Source organism: Grus americana, chromosome 20 (assembly GCF_028858705.1).
Source record: "Grus americana isolate bGruAme1 chromosome 20, bGruAme1.mat, whole genome shotgun sequence".
In the NCBI taxonomy this organism is placed as follows: Eukaryota; Metazoa; Chordata; class Aves; order Gruiformes; family Gruidae; genus Grus; species Grus americana.
Genome location: NC_072871.1, coordinates 8,895,045 through 8,909,850, shown reverse-complemented (window position 1 = coordinate 8,909,850; position 14,806 = coordinate 8,895,045). Strand labels below are relative to the sequence as shown.

At 38.0% G+C, this 14,806-nt stretch overlaps 1 protein-coding gene across 14 annotated transcripts in view; it reads right to left on the bottom strand.

The window, feature by feature from the left end:
- The window catches only part of DENND1A (DENN domain containing 1A), a 213,603-nt gene that overhangs the window by 30,660 nt on the left and 168,137 nt on the right, over nt 1-14,806 (bottom strand). For all 14 annotated transcript variants that reach the window (XM_054848877.1, XM_054848881.1, XM_054848878.1 and 11 more), the window contains one exon: nt 8,536-8,667. In XM_054848877.1, coding sequence (XP_054704852.1) covers nt 8,536-8,667 — 132 coding nt within the window. The remainder of the gene's footprint in view (nt 1-8,535; nt 8,668-14,806) is intronic.

The following is a 14,806-nucleotide window of genomic DNA, read 5'->3' as shown; positions in this document are numbered from 1 at the left end:
GTGACTTAGTACCATTCTTTGTTATTTCTTTCATATTTTGTCAAATATCAAGTATACCTCCTTTGCACCTAATCTTTTGCACCAGATTTTTCCTGGACCCTGCAATAATAGCAGAATCCCGCATTGAGACAATATCCATGCCTGAATCCTAGATGGATAACTCAGCGAACACACAGGTATGTTCATGGTCCTAAGGCACATCTAACACCCAGAAAACAACATATCCCATGGACTCTACATTGCATGATATGCCTTAGACTGAAAGCAACATAACTTTCATTTGTACAGAAAAAGAAGAGTTACATTACTGCATGATGAAAGGACCATGAAAGAAAACTCCCTTAACTCATTGAACCATGCCCTTTCGGATTACTAGCAAAACAGCAAGGAGGGTTTTTTTTCAGAACTATTCACAGAGATAAAACAGGGAAGGGTTTGAGAGAGAATCTCACTGAGATGATGTTCAAATTTCCAAAGGAGTTCTACCAAAATGAGGTATATTTTGCAGTGGCTTGTTTTCATTCTGCCTGTTTCTCAACATACATGGATGGAGAGACAAGTTGCAAAAAATCCCAGACCCCAGGAATATATTTATCCCCATGTGTTAAAGTCTATCCATCTACTATCTCAGCAGAGTTTAAAATCACAGCTAATAGGTTAACAACTGTTTTTCTTCTGCTTCAAATGAAGAATATCAGAAAGCTGGGGGAATATTCGGCTTCCCAATTTGTACTGACTGCTCACTGCTACCTGCAATGTCTGTTTGACAGGACTGACATTTTGTACCGCTGTGAGATGGGAAAACGTGTGACATTTTTATTCATGGTGGCGTACGCCCTTGTAATGATCAGCCCTGGTCGATGTGCTTACTGCAGCAGCCCCGAGCCCTCGGAGAACAAACAAGAACCGAAGGTGCCAGCAGTTCGGCTGCCTTATTAAACACCACCAGGATTCTAACGAAGAGCAACTGCTGGAAAATCTCACTGTCAAATCCTCAAGGACATTGTCAACATGGAACTAACTACATATATTTTTCATTTAAAATACTGGAAAATCCAGCAATGCAATATTAAATATATATATAAAAAAAGCTGCAATATTTTGTGTGTGTTTTCTTTTTTAACTGGTCATTTTGTCAGCTTTACATTGGGATTTCTGTGGGCCTGATACTGGAATTCGAATCAAGGAGATCATGCAACCCACATGATTTAAAACACTGGAAAATGGACATATCCCTTATTATCTTTTAACAGCTATTCCTCTCTAGCAAGCAGAATACTTGTGCAGAAAAAAACAAAAGAGATGGTCTCTCATTTAAGGAGTTCTGTAAACAGCAATGACTATCTGCTTCGCTCAGCTTCATCATTCAGTGAGGAAGTCTGCATAATTAGGGGGATACTCCTCCACACAACCACACAAAAGCACATGGCTCCTGTATCTGTAGCATGGCACTCCGCAAACATTTTACTTGGTATTAACCAGTCCAGTTCTGAAGGACAGATCCAAAAAATGCCTGGCCCAACAAGCAACCTCAGTGGGGCTAGCAGAAGAATCATATGTTTCACATACTCTCTCCCTTTAATCTTCTAGTTTAATCCAGGGGCCCAGAGGTCAGTTCAGACAGTTCTGGCCTAACTGCACGTATCAACTTCACAAGTAATACCTAAGAAGCTTCTGGATGCTGATCTACATCGATAGACTATGCAAGTCATCCATAAGACCCTCTGAGCTTTTCTCAGGTTGTCAATCTAGGTGATTTGGTTAGCCTTGCATGTACTGATGTATTTATTTCATATGTATGTATTATTTATAAAGTGCAACTCTTCTTCCACATGCCAGCAGTGATGGACCAAGATATTCACTACAAGATATTTATGGGTTCCTCAACATAACAGGACTAACAAGGAAATTCTACAGGCATGATACAGCTGCTATTGCTTGTCACAGAGCCCTAGGAGGTCGGCTCAACAGCAGTATTTTCTCCATACATCCAAGCATTATGGCATCTGACTTGCATGTACCCAGGGCTGTAAATTTATTCTGAACATCCCTGTTTAAGAAGCCCTTGAAGTGCCAAGACAATTGGAAAACACTAAAAACCATAGTCTGGAATGTGCTTTTTCATGAATGAACACATCTGCCAGATGCAGGATTGCAGCCACATAATCTTACTGCAAAACATTAATTTCTACATAGCATGAGCTACTTACATACTACCTTGCTGTAGCAGCTGAAGACAACATAGCTGTCTGGCTGCTCATTAGAAAATACTGGCAACTGAGTGCATGAGAGGCAGTAACCTTTGGGTATGCTCTGCAGGTGGTGTACATCTTCCTAAAGAGAGCGCCAGGTCTCGTCAAATATTTACACGCATGACAAGAGTGCAAGCCTTTTAGTAGGATAACTCCTACCCCATGGATTGCCATTTCTGCAAATTTTGCACACCACAAAGCAGAATTTCAGTAGAATGAATTATTTTCTTGTCTGTTGACATTGTTTTACTCCCCTAAGAACACTGTCCCCTAAGAACCTGATGGGACATTTGAGTAGTCTCAAGCAACCTTTAGATGGACAAGTGCTTCTGGGCCAACACATTTTCCTTTCGTGCAAGGTGACTTTTACTGAGTAACAGTCAATTCCTTTCTGAAAGGCACAAAGAAAGGAGTGAGAAGAAATGAAGGCAGAAAATATGCTTTCTGAAGACAAAATAATTTTTAAAAACTAGGCTTATACTTTTGCTACATCCACAAAGAATCAAATGGAGAGAGGGAGGAAACTCCACGTGGCTCAGGAGAAAGAGACAGGGAGACCATATTGCTCCTCAGTGGGGAAGAGTAGAATGAAAGCTCATTTTCTTAATGAAGGTATCTCTATTGTCTGAACAGTTCAGAGTGGCAGGAAGAGGAGGCTGGCTTTGCAACCATAGCATACAGTTGCATGAATATTAGAAAATGAACTTGTTTTCCCCTTTCTCCTTTGGTTTCTACATCAGTGCCACACAATGCCTGCTGTGATCCAGGGGAATCTGCTATTGTTCCAATGCACCTGGGTGTGAAGGGACTCACAGGATCTGGCAAAGGAGCCTTCCTCCCTTCCCTACTTCATCTCTTTTACCCTGGAGATAATCCCTCCCTCTGCTGCCCCTGGCCTCAGTGATCCAGTTTTGCATTTCTGGAATGTAGCTGGCTGGTTTTCTCCCCATCTTCCCCCTGACCTCTTAATGCCATTTAATCTTCTTGAAGAAGAAACCTGCCCTACAAAGAAGAGTTGTTTGCTCTGCATGTCTACGTGCAGATCATGAACAGGAAAAATGAACGTTTTCGTTTACAGCAAATGATCGAAACAGCAAATAAGCTGGCAACTTCCATTTTATGGCCCACGGAAGTTTAACAGCAGTAACAATCAGCTGGGAAGATAACTTGGACAAGTCTTTTCACAGTCAGATAAGCTGCTTTAGTACATGAATATATTTTCCATTTGTTTCATAGTTATTCACATTAGCCACCAGAATACTAATTCTCTCTAGTTTGCATCCAGAATGGAATATGATCGAATCTCTTAGGTAAAGACACACTTGGAAGAGTCTTTTGTATTTTATTAAGCTTTACCTTTCGGTACATAAATGGGATAAAATATTCTATTTGCTGGTAAATAAAAATAAGCCACAGAAACAAAACACACCTAAGCCGACAAAAGACATTCTAATAGAAACAAGTAGAGAGCTGAACAGAACTGTCAGTATAACTTGCTTCTAATGAAACGATACCCTTTCCCAACAAATGATGTTTCTGGCAGCTTATCATTTGTTGTTTTAATTGTACTAGATCAGTTGGGCTACTGACTGTGTAAAAGCTCCAGAGAAAGAACCTTCCTAAGTATAGATTTGTTTTTAAAGAATCTAGGCTCACCACCTCTCAAAGACTGACGGGAAGACGGGGTGCAGGTAATGATCCAGTTTGAACAAGGAGGCTCTTGCAGAAGCAGTCCGTGCAATGTTTCAGAGGAATAGCATGAAGGCCTGATTAGGGGTGGGAAGCAGTGTGGATAGAAGCAGAAGCTTCATTAGGAGGAAGACATGTTAAAAACAAGTATATTTTTGGAAAATAAAGTGCTCCCTTTACTCCTCAAGAAGAGGGCTGCAACTCTGCCAAATGTGAAGTGCTCTGTTTGACTGTGTGATGCCCACAATCTCAGACTGTACAATGGCACAGGTTCCAACAGAGCTGGATGAACACACTCTGGGACACACAATTGCATTAGTTAAAGGGACCCGTCAATGCATCCACTCATCTAAGCTCAAAAACATACAAATCACACAGCATTTCTTTTTCTGGCTGTGGTACACATACACTGTAGGTGTTTATCATAGCCACAGCTGGTGTACTAGTGGCCTAATAGTTAAGCACTGTCTTCTTGAGGGAAAAGGCTTCTAAAATATCAGATTCAGATATTAATTTACCTTTCTCCCTTAGCAAAATCATCAAAAAAGGGGTTTCATTTTAATTCTTTTGCTTTAGATAATGCAAAAAAATACACTTAAGAGAACTGAGAAAGCCTGCTGCTCATTAAAAACTCAGCAAGGTATTTTGGAGAGCTGCTTGTGTCACGTGAAACAGCTAGGCAATCATCAGCTAGGCAAAAATCAAAAGGAGATGCCTGCATTTCCCAGACTCTTTGCTTTTTGGCTATAACATACATAACGTATAAATATCACTTTCCCAAATACTTTAAATTGTCATGTTTGGTTAGGGTGTAGACATATTAAGGACTCCTCAAACAACATACTTCTGAAATCAGACAAAATTGAATTGCAGTACAGATCAATCAGTTAATGAAAATCACAGAGCAGAAGAGATCTAAGGCTGCTTAACATTATGCTCTGTGCAGCATCCTTATTGCTGTAGCTCGCCACCACCAACCGTTCAGTGATGGAAGCCGAAATTTCTAGCAGAAACACAGAACTCAGCACTGCTAATGCAAACTCAGAAGCTTAAAAATACTATGAAAAGGTCTGTATTCAGACAGTCATTCTTCCTTATTTTGGACATAAAATGATAAGACTTATGAACAATCAAAAGAACTAAAATTTCTGCAGCCATTAGGTGAAAATGAACATTATTTAAAAAACCAAACAACAAAACAAAAAAACACCCCACAAAACCAAAGCAACAACCAAACAACACCCTCCACTTCCCCAAAAAATCAACCCAAAACACATCCAGTATCACACCTGACCTCAATGTTTGAAGCTATGGGTCCTGTCAAAGTAGCCCCTAATAGCTGCTTGCTTGGACAAGGCATATGTTCAAAATAGTCACAGTGACACAGTGCAGTGTTTATTCTCCAAATAGCTAAAAGATGACAAAGATAAACACGTGTGTTCTACCTAAAAAGTGGGAGTGCATGCATGGAAGCAAAAGCATCAAAAGCATCACCTGTTTAGCTATCCCACTCTGCCCTGTAAAATGGCTCATGGGCTCACAGCACTTGTCCTGCCTGGCACCACTGGGAAGGTTCCCAAGGACAGCTACGGCAGCATGTGTTCCGATGGTTTAAGTAAGTTTGGGTCAGGTTTTAAGACAAAAAGCAGCAATAATAAGACATTCACAAAGGATGTTCTCTGTATCACTGTATTTTCTACTACAGTGAAACTTACTTTTCCCCGAAACAGAGAGTACTACATACTATTCATCTGAATCTTTTTCCTGGCTTGAAAACTGTTCCCTCTTCTCCCCACTCACTAAACCTTAGTTGCCTGTATTGCTGTTGCTACTTGTTGAGTACAGTTGTATTGCCTCAGAGTCCATGATGATAGCTGTTTGTCTGAGCTATTGATCTGAGGGTCAATATTAAAGGTACACCCTGAGTAAACCAAAAAGCATGCAAAGTCAAACCAGAGAAAAAGCTGTGGTCACACCCTTCCACTTCGGTCTCCTCCTGTAGTCTTATTAAAAAAACTTTGTTTAAACACCTTTATTGTGTTGCCCTAGGCTATCTGGCTAAAATCCTTCTTGTCATGATCAAGAAGAGCTTTCCCACAATGTCTTAGTATTACAGAAACCACTGTTAAAACAATTCCATAATCAACAACCCTCAAACAATGCTCGATAACCAGTTGCCAAGATAAGCTACAACACTGCGCAATCTCATACAGTTAGATAATTGCTGCTAAATTTTTGAGAACAATCAGCTGAGGTGCTATACATTCAAAGACATTTCAAGATATTTTACTGATATTTTTTGTAGTCTAACAACTGCTGCTACACAACTGTACTTGGAAAAACTAGAACCTACCTCACTATAGGGTGAGAGATAATGAGTTAAAATTAAAGGTTGCTGCTGGCTTGCTAGCCCATCCCCCTTTAGCTAATCTGTCATGTAATGAAGAGAAGCACCTAGCATAGGACAGCTAGCTGCCGGCTCACTTACAGCGAGCTGATTAAGAATGTTCAACCAACAGCAGACTGCAGACCTTTCCAACGAAAATAAATAGACTGTATGCAAATGTGTTTGTCACTTTGACAGCATGTCTCAATTAAAGCATCTCGCTGCTGTTGGTAGGCTCTCTCACTGCAGTGGTATGGACGAGGCTTACTGCATTACTGATACACAGGGCTTGACCCTAATCCGCATGCATGCATTTTAAAAAAGTCTGCCTTTGCCATATACACTAGCATAATACTAGCAGACATAGAAAGCAAGTGACAATGAGAAAAAAGCCTCTTTCATCCTCTTCAGTTTATAAGAACTGTGAATGCACAAACAGCCCTTATTTCAGAGTTCTTGTGGCTTTTTAATTGTTCCCACCTACTGTATTCTAGACAGAGTTAAAAGTGACACTAAAATCTCTCCCTTTAATCACTAGTTAGAAGCCATCTCCCATTTAAACAGTAAACGTTGCTGCTTTTTTCCTCCTCAAAGCCTTAATTTATATTTCATAAACCCAAACATCTTTTCCTTTTGAATGAAAGTATGCTTTAATTTTCATTTTGGCATTGGGCTATTAGGAAAAAAAGACCTGTGAAAGGACAAAGGCTATAAGTGAGATAGCCCTACAACTGCTAAGTTAGATCATTTTTTGGAAACTGACATTTGTAATGTAATGACAGTAATAAGCATTTAGCAAGCGAGCCTTTCACCACAGCCAGTGGTTCAGTAAAGCCGATGTGTGTTTCTTTTGACACAGAGAAAGTGATCATTAAAAAATTTGAAAGTGACCATTAAAAACCCTCATGAATTTAGATTTGCACTTTCCACTCGATTATGTATTTCATTAATCTACCAAAATCTTCGAACCATCCATCCTTCATGAAAATCTAAAGGAAAAAAACTGAAAGTAGATTAGAATATTATCTGGATTTCTGACTGCTTTAAATGAAATGTAACACTACCCTGCCAGAGCTAGATGGCTACACTTCTCCAGTAGCCCCAATTCCTCTCAAGTGTATTGGCACAGAAAGTAAGTGAAAAATAAGTCACTACTGCAAATATTTAATTGGAAGAGAATCTTTTTTAAAAAAAGTCTCCAAGAACTTACATTCAGCACAGCAGTGAAAGTTTTGAAAGAAACAAATTTAATTCTAAAATGATACAGACAACATTGCTCTGAGCAATGATTATATCTCATGTAGTCCTCCTTAATACCTAAACAGTCAATGTAGCTATACTGACTAGTTTCTATTAATAGATACTTATCTAAAAATCTAGTTTTCCCAATATTTTACAACTGTTTTAAAATTACACTATGTTTTCTTAGAAGAAATTAGATATTCACTCCTGTTTTCTGATCATAATACTGTAAAAATAGATACAGAGAAAGAAAAGAGAACTGTGAACACAAATAATGTTATTTTTTGAGTCAGGCTACACTTAATAGGGGAACACTGGCAAACTGATAGTAAATACTGTATGTTTTTCCATGAAAATCACAGCAACAACAACATTTTCTAAATAACTAGCTCTTAAAAAACCCACACAACCAAACTCACTCTTTTGCAATCATATCAAAAGAAACATTACAAGAGTAACTAATGTGTATAGCTCAGTTGTCAATACTGAAATACAGAGCACACTAATAAGCTTTTAATTGATTTTTCCATCTTAGTACATCGCATTTAATTTTCAGAGAATGTTAAAATGCTTTAATAGTTGGACGTTCCATATTGACACTAATGATCTGGCTTGATAACAGAGGACATTTTAAATTATACACCCTCAGTCCTGAGGGCTATAGCACTTTGTACACTAAAAGAACAGCAAAATAGTTTATAAAATGGCTATAATAATTATGCTCCCGCCCATTCACTTAGAATTTATTTTCCTCAAAATCATTGTATGAACAAAAGGAATCAGTAAACCCCAGAAAAATCAGGTCTTCGGAATCCCATTTAAACAGATACAACAGAAATAAATCTATAACAATATAATTGAGTTACAAAAAATAATGAAACAATTGGCATATTCGTTATTGTGACGTTTCTCTGCACTTTTTTTGCTGAGTCACACAATTTAAAGAAACCGAACACTAAAACGTACCTGACCAAAATGTACTGTGATTGGTCTTCTGTCTTCTCTTAATTTAGGGTCCTTCTTTTCAACCAATGGAGACGGCGCTGTCCTTGGCAGGGATTCCTCTGGTGTTGCAGAACACCCATTCTCAGCAATGTCCTGTATGGTAGGAAAAGGTGAATAGCATGGCCAGGAACATTCTCGATTAAGAGTAAGGGGCACAAAGGAGACACTGGAGGATAATGCTGACCAACAATTTTGATGTTAGGGGAAAAAACCCAAAGTACAGAAAAGAAAACATCATTAGAATAAAACATTTTGTTGCACTTGGCCAATTGAAGCTTTTACACAACCACTCTTTCCTCCTAATACCAATGTTGCATGCAAACAGATAGGTTCAATAAAATGTCTGACTTAAACATGCAAAAGCCAGGACATATATAGGGAGAAAAAAAACATAGCTCAAAATTTCCATTCTAGGAACAAATTCAACAAAAACCGAGGAGCAGGGCTATTCTGCTTTTTGCAAATCTAAATGGAAACAGTAATTCTACTTATGTACTCCACAGAATTATCTGCAGCAGAACAATTACTTGTTGAAGTGGCAAGGAGAGATGAAACTCCCAGCTTAGTTAGCTTTGCATTTTATCTTTGAGTTTGTGTATACTGAATATGCCTTCAAGAGATTGTATGAAACCAACTGCTGCCTAGCAGGATGCTTTTTTGTTTTGCTTTGCTTTTGACATTAGTCCTCATCTTCAGAAGTGACATGACCCATCAACCTAGGTTAGAAGACTTGGCAAGTGTATGTATGGTATATGTAACATGGGTTTTGAAAAAGACAAAGACATGCAGACATAAGGAATCAGACAAGGAGAAAAGAGTTTGAAAGTCAGTTGAGAAATAGTCTGTAACGCAGTGGGCCCCAAACCTTACATCTCTTTGCAACAATGTCAAGGAAATAATGCTTGGTAAATATAGAGAGAAACCTGCACACACTGTAGCTCTGCAAGACTGACCTAAGGGTGGCTGCTGACATAGACATTGCTTTGATTCACTGACCTTTGACATGCCCCCTCAAGTTTCCGTCGTGCTAAGGTACAATAATGAGACATGTAAGCTGATGGCCAATTAGAAATGGTTCTTTTGGACACAGACTGACCTAATGTGTTTAGGTCAAATGAAACAAAAAGCTGGATGGACTTTCTAAGGGGCTTTGTCTGCTCCACAGAGAAGCCGAGAGACCTTTTTAGATCCAGCTGGTAGAGCAGTGGTTCACCAATATGGGCATAAGGATCGGGGGAAATTAACAACTTGTTAAGGTCAAACTAGAGAGAAAAACTTTTTCCTGCCCCCCCGCCCTCCAGCTGCACAATGCTGCCTTGTCTTTTAAAAAATTCAGCAAAGTACACTGAATTAGTAACAAAGAGCCCCAAAACAACTCACTGACAAGAAACGTAAGCTTCTGTCAAACTCATACTTCAGCTCCAAAACAGCAACAAGCTACCAAGGGATCTGGTCAGTTTGGGAATCCCATAGCATATGGCAGCAACGCATACTGTTCTGAAATGTAATGACATTAAGTACAAACTTTATTTCGATGTTTGTATACAAGTATAGCCATGTTAAATGTGCACCGAGCTCCAGACCTGTTATGTGTATGCCATAAAGGTGCCCAGCACATTTAAAGGCACCTGATTGGCACTGAACTGTGGACGTTCCTAGCACTTCGGAGCTGTCAGAGTTCCACCTGGAGCTGTGGCTCCAACCAAGGCCACAGACAGCTGGAATTAACAGAAAGCAAAGCATATTCCAATCCAGGCAAAATTTCCAGAACAATGTAAAATGGATGTAAAAGTTTGGACATCAGGGGAATAGGAGGAGATAAAAGATGCATAGCATACAGATCAAGCCATTAAGCAAACCCCCCTATGATGTATAACGATCACTGCAAATCCTTGCAGCTTTTATTGCTATAGATTTGCTTTACTTCTCTGATGATATAATTGTCTACAAAAGATAACATGTTCCTAGAGCTTATTTCCACTGTGTTCAGTGTACAGACTTCCAAAGAAATGGCAGCAGATTTTAGTCTTTTCGGTTGGTTTTTTTTAATTTACTTACTAAAATATGAGAATTAAATTATTTGATACCTCTCTATTTTTTCCAAAATCCCAAAAGGCAGACAAATCAACAACACAGATTCAGTCATCAAAGCAAAATTTCCTTCACAAAAGTTCGTACCTTCAGTGAAAAACATTTGAGCTAAATAAACAGAGAAACCTGATTTTAAACATCCCAAATAAGGGCTCCAAGTAGCTTTAAAATTATTAAATATCAAAGTGTTTGGCAATTCCGTAATTGGAAAAGAAACAGCAGTCCTTCAGAGCAGTCTGTGACACACCTTCAGTCCTCTAACGGACTTTGAATACAGCTATTCAGAAGTCAATGGGGAGTACAAGACAGAGATAAAACCACAAACAGGAAAACAGGACTCCAATTCTGTACTTCATCTTCCAAAAGGTATCAGGGCTCACAAAATGTCCACTGATAAAAGCAATTCTTCAGCTTGAGAACTACAAAAGCCCAAAGAACTGCAGTGGACCATAGTGCAGGCAGGCCTTAAAAAAACCGTGCCCATTTCTGGTACTAAAAGAAAAGCCAGGCAGACCTGTGCATCCCAACTGAGGGAGAGGACTTACCAGCCAGAACGCTCTCTCATATTTCCACATTGCTTTTGAAACCACTGTTGGTACTTCCACCTGAAGCTGTGCTAAATGTACCAGCCTGGTTGGTGCTCACGAGCAGTTCTTTGTACTGTAGTGCACCATATGTCCTAAGTCTAACTTTTCAGTTCCAGCATGTCCCCAGAAAAGGGATTTGGTATAAGCCAGCAAGACATTCCTGAAGTAGCTTAAGTCATATATATGACTCAGGATAACAACAAAACATGTGAGACCTATCCCTCCCAAAAAATGGAAAAAATTGGAAGGTGGTAAGTTACTCATTACTGGAATAAAGTCTCCAGCAATATAAAAACCTAGCAATGTTTCAGTGACTTTTTAAATGAAAAGAAAGTGTAATTTAAGGACATTATTAAGAACAAAAACACCTTTTGCCTGAGGAAAAAAAGATACTTTATGGATTACTGGAAAAAGAGAATGACAATGATCTATCACGCTCCATAATTATCTCCATATATGAACAGTACTTCCCCTAACAACTGTCTGTTTAGGTGAAATCTTTACTACCTATTTATTTTAAAGGAGGAACTTCAGAGAATGAGTAAGATATATATTTACAGACATGTAAAGTTTACCCTGTAAACTGAATAAGATTTTCTTCTGTTTAAATATGCATTAGTAATTTTTCTAGGGACCCTTTTTTAATGGAATACAAATATTGTCTATTAGAAGAGCAAAAAACACATTCTAGAACATCTAGAGGGATTCTTCAGGTTATTTTATAAACCTTTAAATGACACGTTTCTAGCTGCACTGATAATAAAGCACTGACAACAGCCCATTGATAACAGACATTACCTAGAGCCACACAGGGCTCTAGTAAGTAAAATAATGTTGAATATATTAACGCCAAGTGCCCAACCATTTATATAAATTGTCTTATCCAGAAGCTTTCAGTAAGTTACATTCTCCTTACTGAAAGTTGAGGATGGTACCATTCATATTCCTCCTTCTTCCTAATTCTATGTAGTTAAGCTTCAAACGAGCCGATAACAGAGTGACTTGACCACCATGGTCCATTTGTGAAACGGAAAAAGCAGCCTTTGCCCAAAAAAAAAAAAAAAAAAAAAAAAAAAGGCGGGGGGGGAGAAAAAGAAAAGCAAGAAAAAGAAAAAAGTACTGTATCAGATATAAAATAAAGCTACCATGCTGTATCTATTAACAATTATTTGCTATCACTCATAAGAATCCTCTGAAAACTATTTCTGTTGCTTTGAAATACTGTACCACAAATGAACAAGGGATGGAAATAGAGCCCCATTCAATCTCCACTATCATATTAAAGAAGGACCTTACACACACCACAGTGACCTCTCAACAGGTCAATCCTGCATTTCCCATTTGCAATTCAAACCCGAGACTGGAGCAGACCAAGGGCAAAATGGGCTCTTGATTATATTTAAGAGGTCACCATTGCTATGCAGAGTTGTAGGAAGCAGACCTCTAGCTTTATTGCATTTTTAAATTCTATCTTGTGCAGAAGCTGCTCATATTTGGCAGCGAAAACTGGAAAAGGGATGTTTATATTTGACTTTTCCTTACCAGTGGCCTGCATACCTTTTGTATTAATAATGGAAAATAATATGTTAAAATGCAGTGGATAGTAAGTTCAGTTTAAAAATAACCTTAGGTTATCCTCAGAAGATGAAAGACTAGCCTCCCAAATTTGGCAAAAAGTAAGTATTTAACGATGCCAGAATTTCAAACAGTTAACGCTTGCACATACTAGTAAGTAAATACATGAAAAATACAATGATCTCACATGAAAACTGGTGAGGATGCACTAATTGATTTGTCAACAGAGCAGCACAGACATTTAGATTAAAAATAATATGAGGGTGGCCAAAACAATTTTTGCTATTTTTATCACTTTAAACAGAGCAATACCTCTTTTTAGGGTTATCTTTGTATCTGGCATTCAAAATGGAGAAGAGGATGGGATAGAAAAGAACAGACTTAATGAAGAAAGGAGAGGTAGAGCAGTATGTGTCAACTACTCAGAAATCTTTTAAGCTCTTGTAAAAGCGTATGTTGAACAATCAAGTTTAACCATCTTACAGAAATGCCACGTAATAAGGAAGGTGAAACAAAATTGGGCCATTTATTTGTAAATGTTATGTGTGTGTTTAAAAAGAATGCTTGCTGCTTGGAGTACTAGGAAGACAACAATAATATTAAAACAAAGCAATGAATGAATGAGACATTTCTCAGCCTTTTATACAAATGTCACAGAGTAGCATACAATTATATTAGCATTTAAAATACAGGAAAACAATCTGGTCACTTTACACAGCTCCAACTGCTTTAGAAATGCACATGAGAAGGCCAAATATTTTATTATTCATGAAGGTTATGTCCAGAAGTGAAACACATGGAATTACATAAAAAATTCCATGTACAAGGAAACTGCTTAGTGTTTCTAATATTTTCATATTATACCTGAAGTGGTCACATATAAGGTAGTAAGTATAATAAAATGAAATAGCATTAAAAGCATCTGAAGCAACTTGATCTTCCTCAAAAATCTCTAGCAATCTGTTTGCTTAGAAAGCAAACAGCATTGCAATTGTACACGTAGTTAATTGCATCAGTTGATAACCTGGCTGCAGAATAATCCCTTTGTATTAACATTTTGTTGACATGTTCAGGTAGATTTCTGTTTGTGCAATAGGAATACATTTGCAGCTCTACCTTAGGATGATAGTTTAGAAATTTAGAGAAGAAATTTACTGAGATAGCACAGATTTACAAAAAACCACCCCAAACTATTATGCAACAAATTGAATAAAAATTTCTGATTTTTCAGTTCTATTGGCAAATTAGCTAATGTGTTTTCCCAAAAGACAGCTCTGCTTCACAGAATAAATAGAATATTTGAAATAAACCTAAGACAGAGTTAACCATGCATTCTTAAGGTATGTATCAATATGACCATGCTTCTGGCTTAAAAGGAGCAATTAGTACTGGATAACACATTGTTCAAAGACAATTCAGCATTCTTGGAATTGTACTGTTTACAAACAAACAAAGACAGATTTGGAAAACAGCAAACAGTTTGAGTATTTTTTTCTGCAATAATTCAAATTTGAAATGAACGCCAACTCTAATTTCATTCTTTTATGTCTAAACTTAGCAGTAGACGCTCACAAAACATATAAATCCCTTTCCCAGTGACGAACACTATACTATTTTCTCTGAGAGATTACTGTAGAATAACAACAATTTGCCTTTTGCAAAAAGTTCACTGCCCTGACTGTAGGAAAGATCTCCCAGTTCACATAAAGTCCCCTTCCACAATGCCCCTGCACAAAGGACAGAAGAGGAACCACTCCAAATAGAACACTCAATTTTCTGGCTTTTGTGGGTTTAAGTCAGAGCCTTAATGTATTTGAAGACAGTTTTTTTGTCTGTGAATATTTATAACAGTGTGAAAAATCCGGGACAGCTGGTAATGCATTTTGAAGTGTGCTAACAACACTGTATCAAACAGCTTCCTATTGATCACATAATGCTTTTTGTGGCTAAGTATTTCATACATGGTGCTTATACATTTT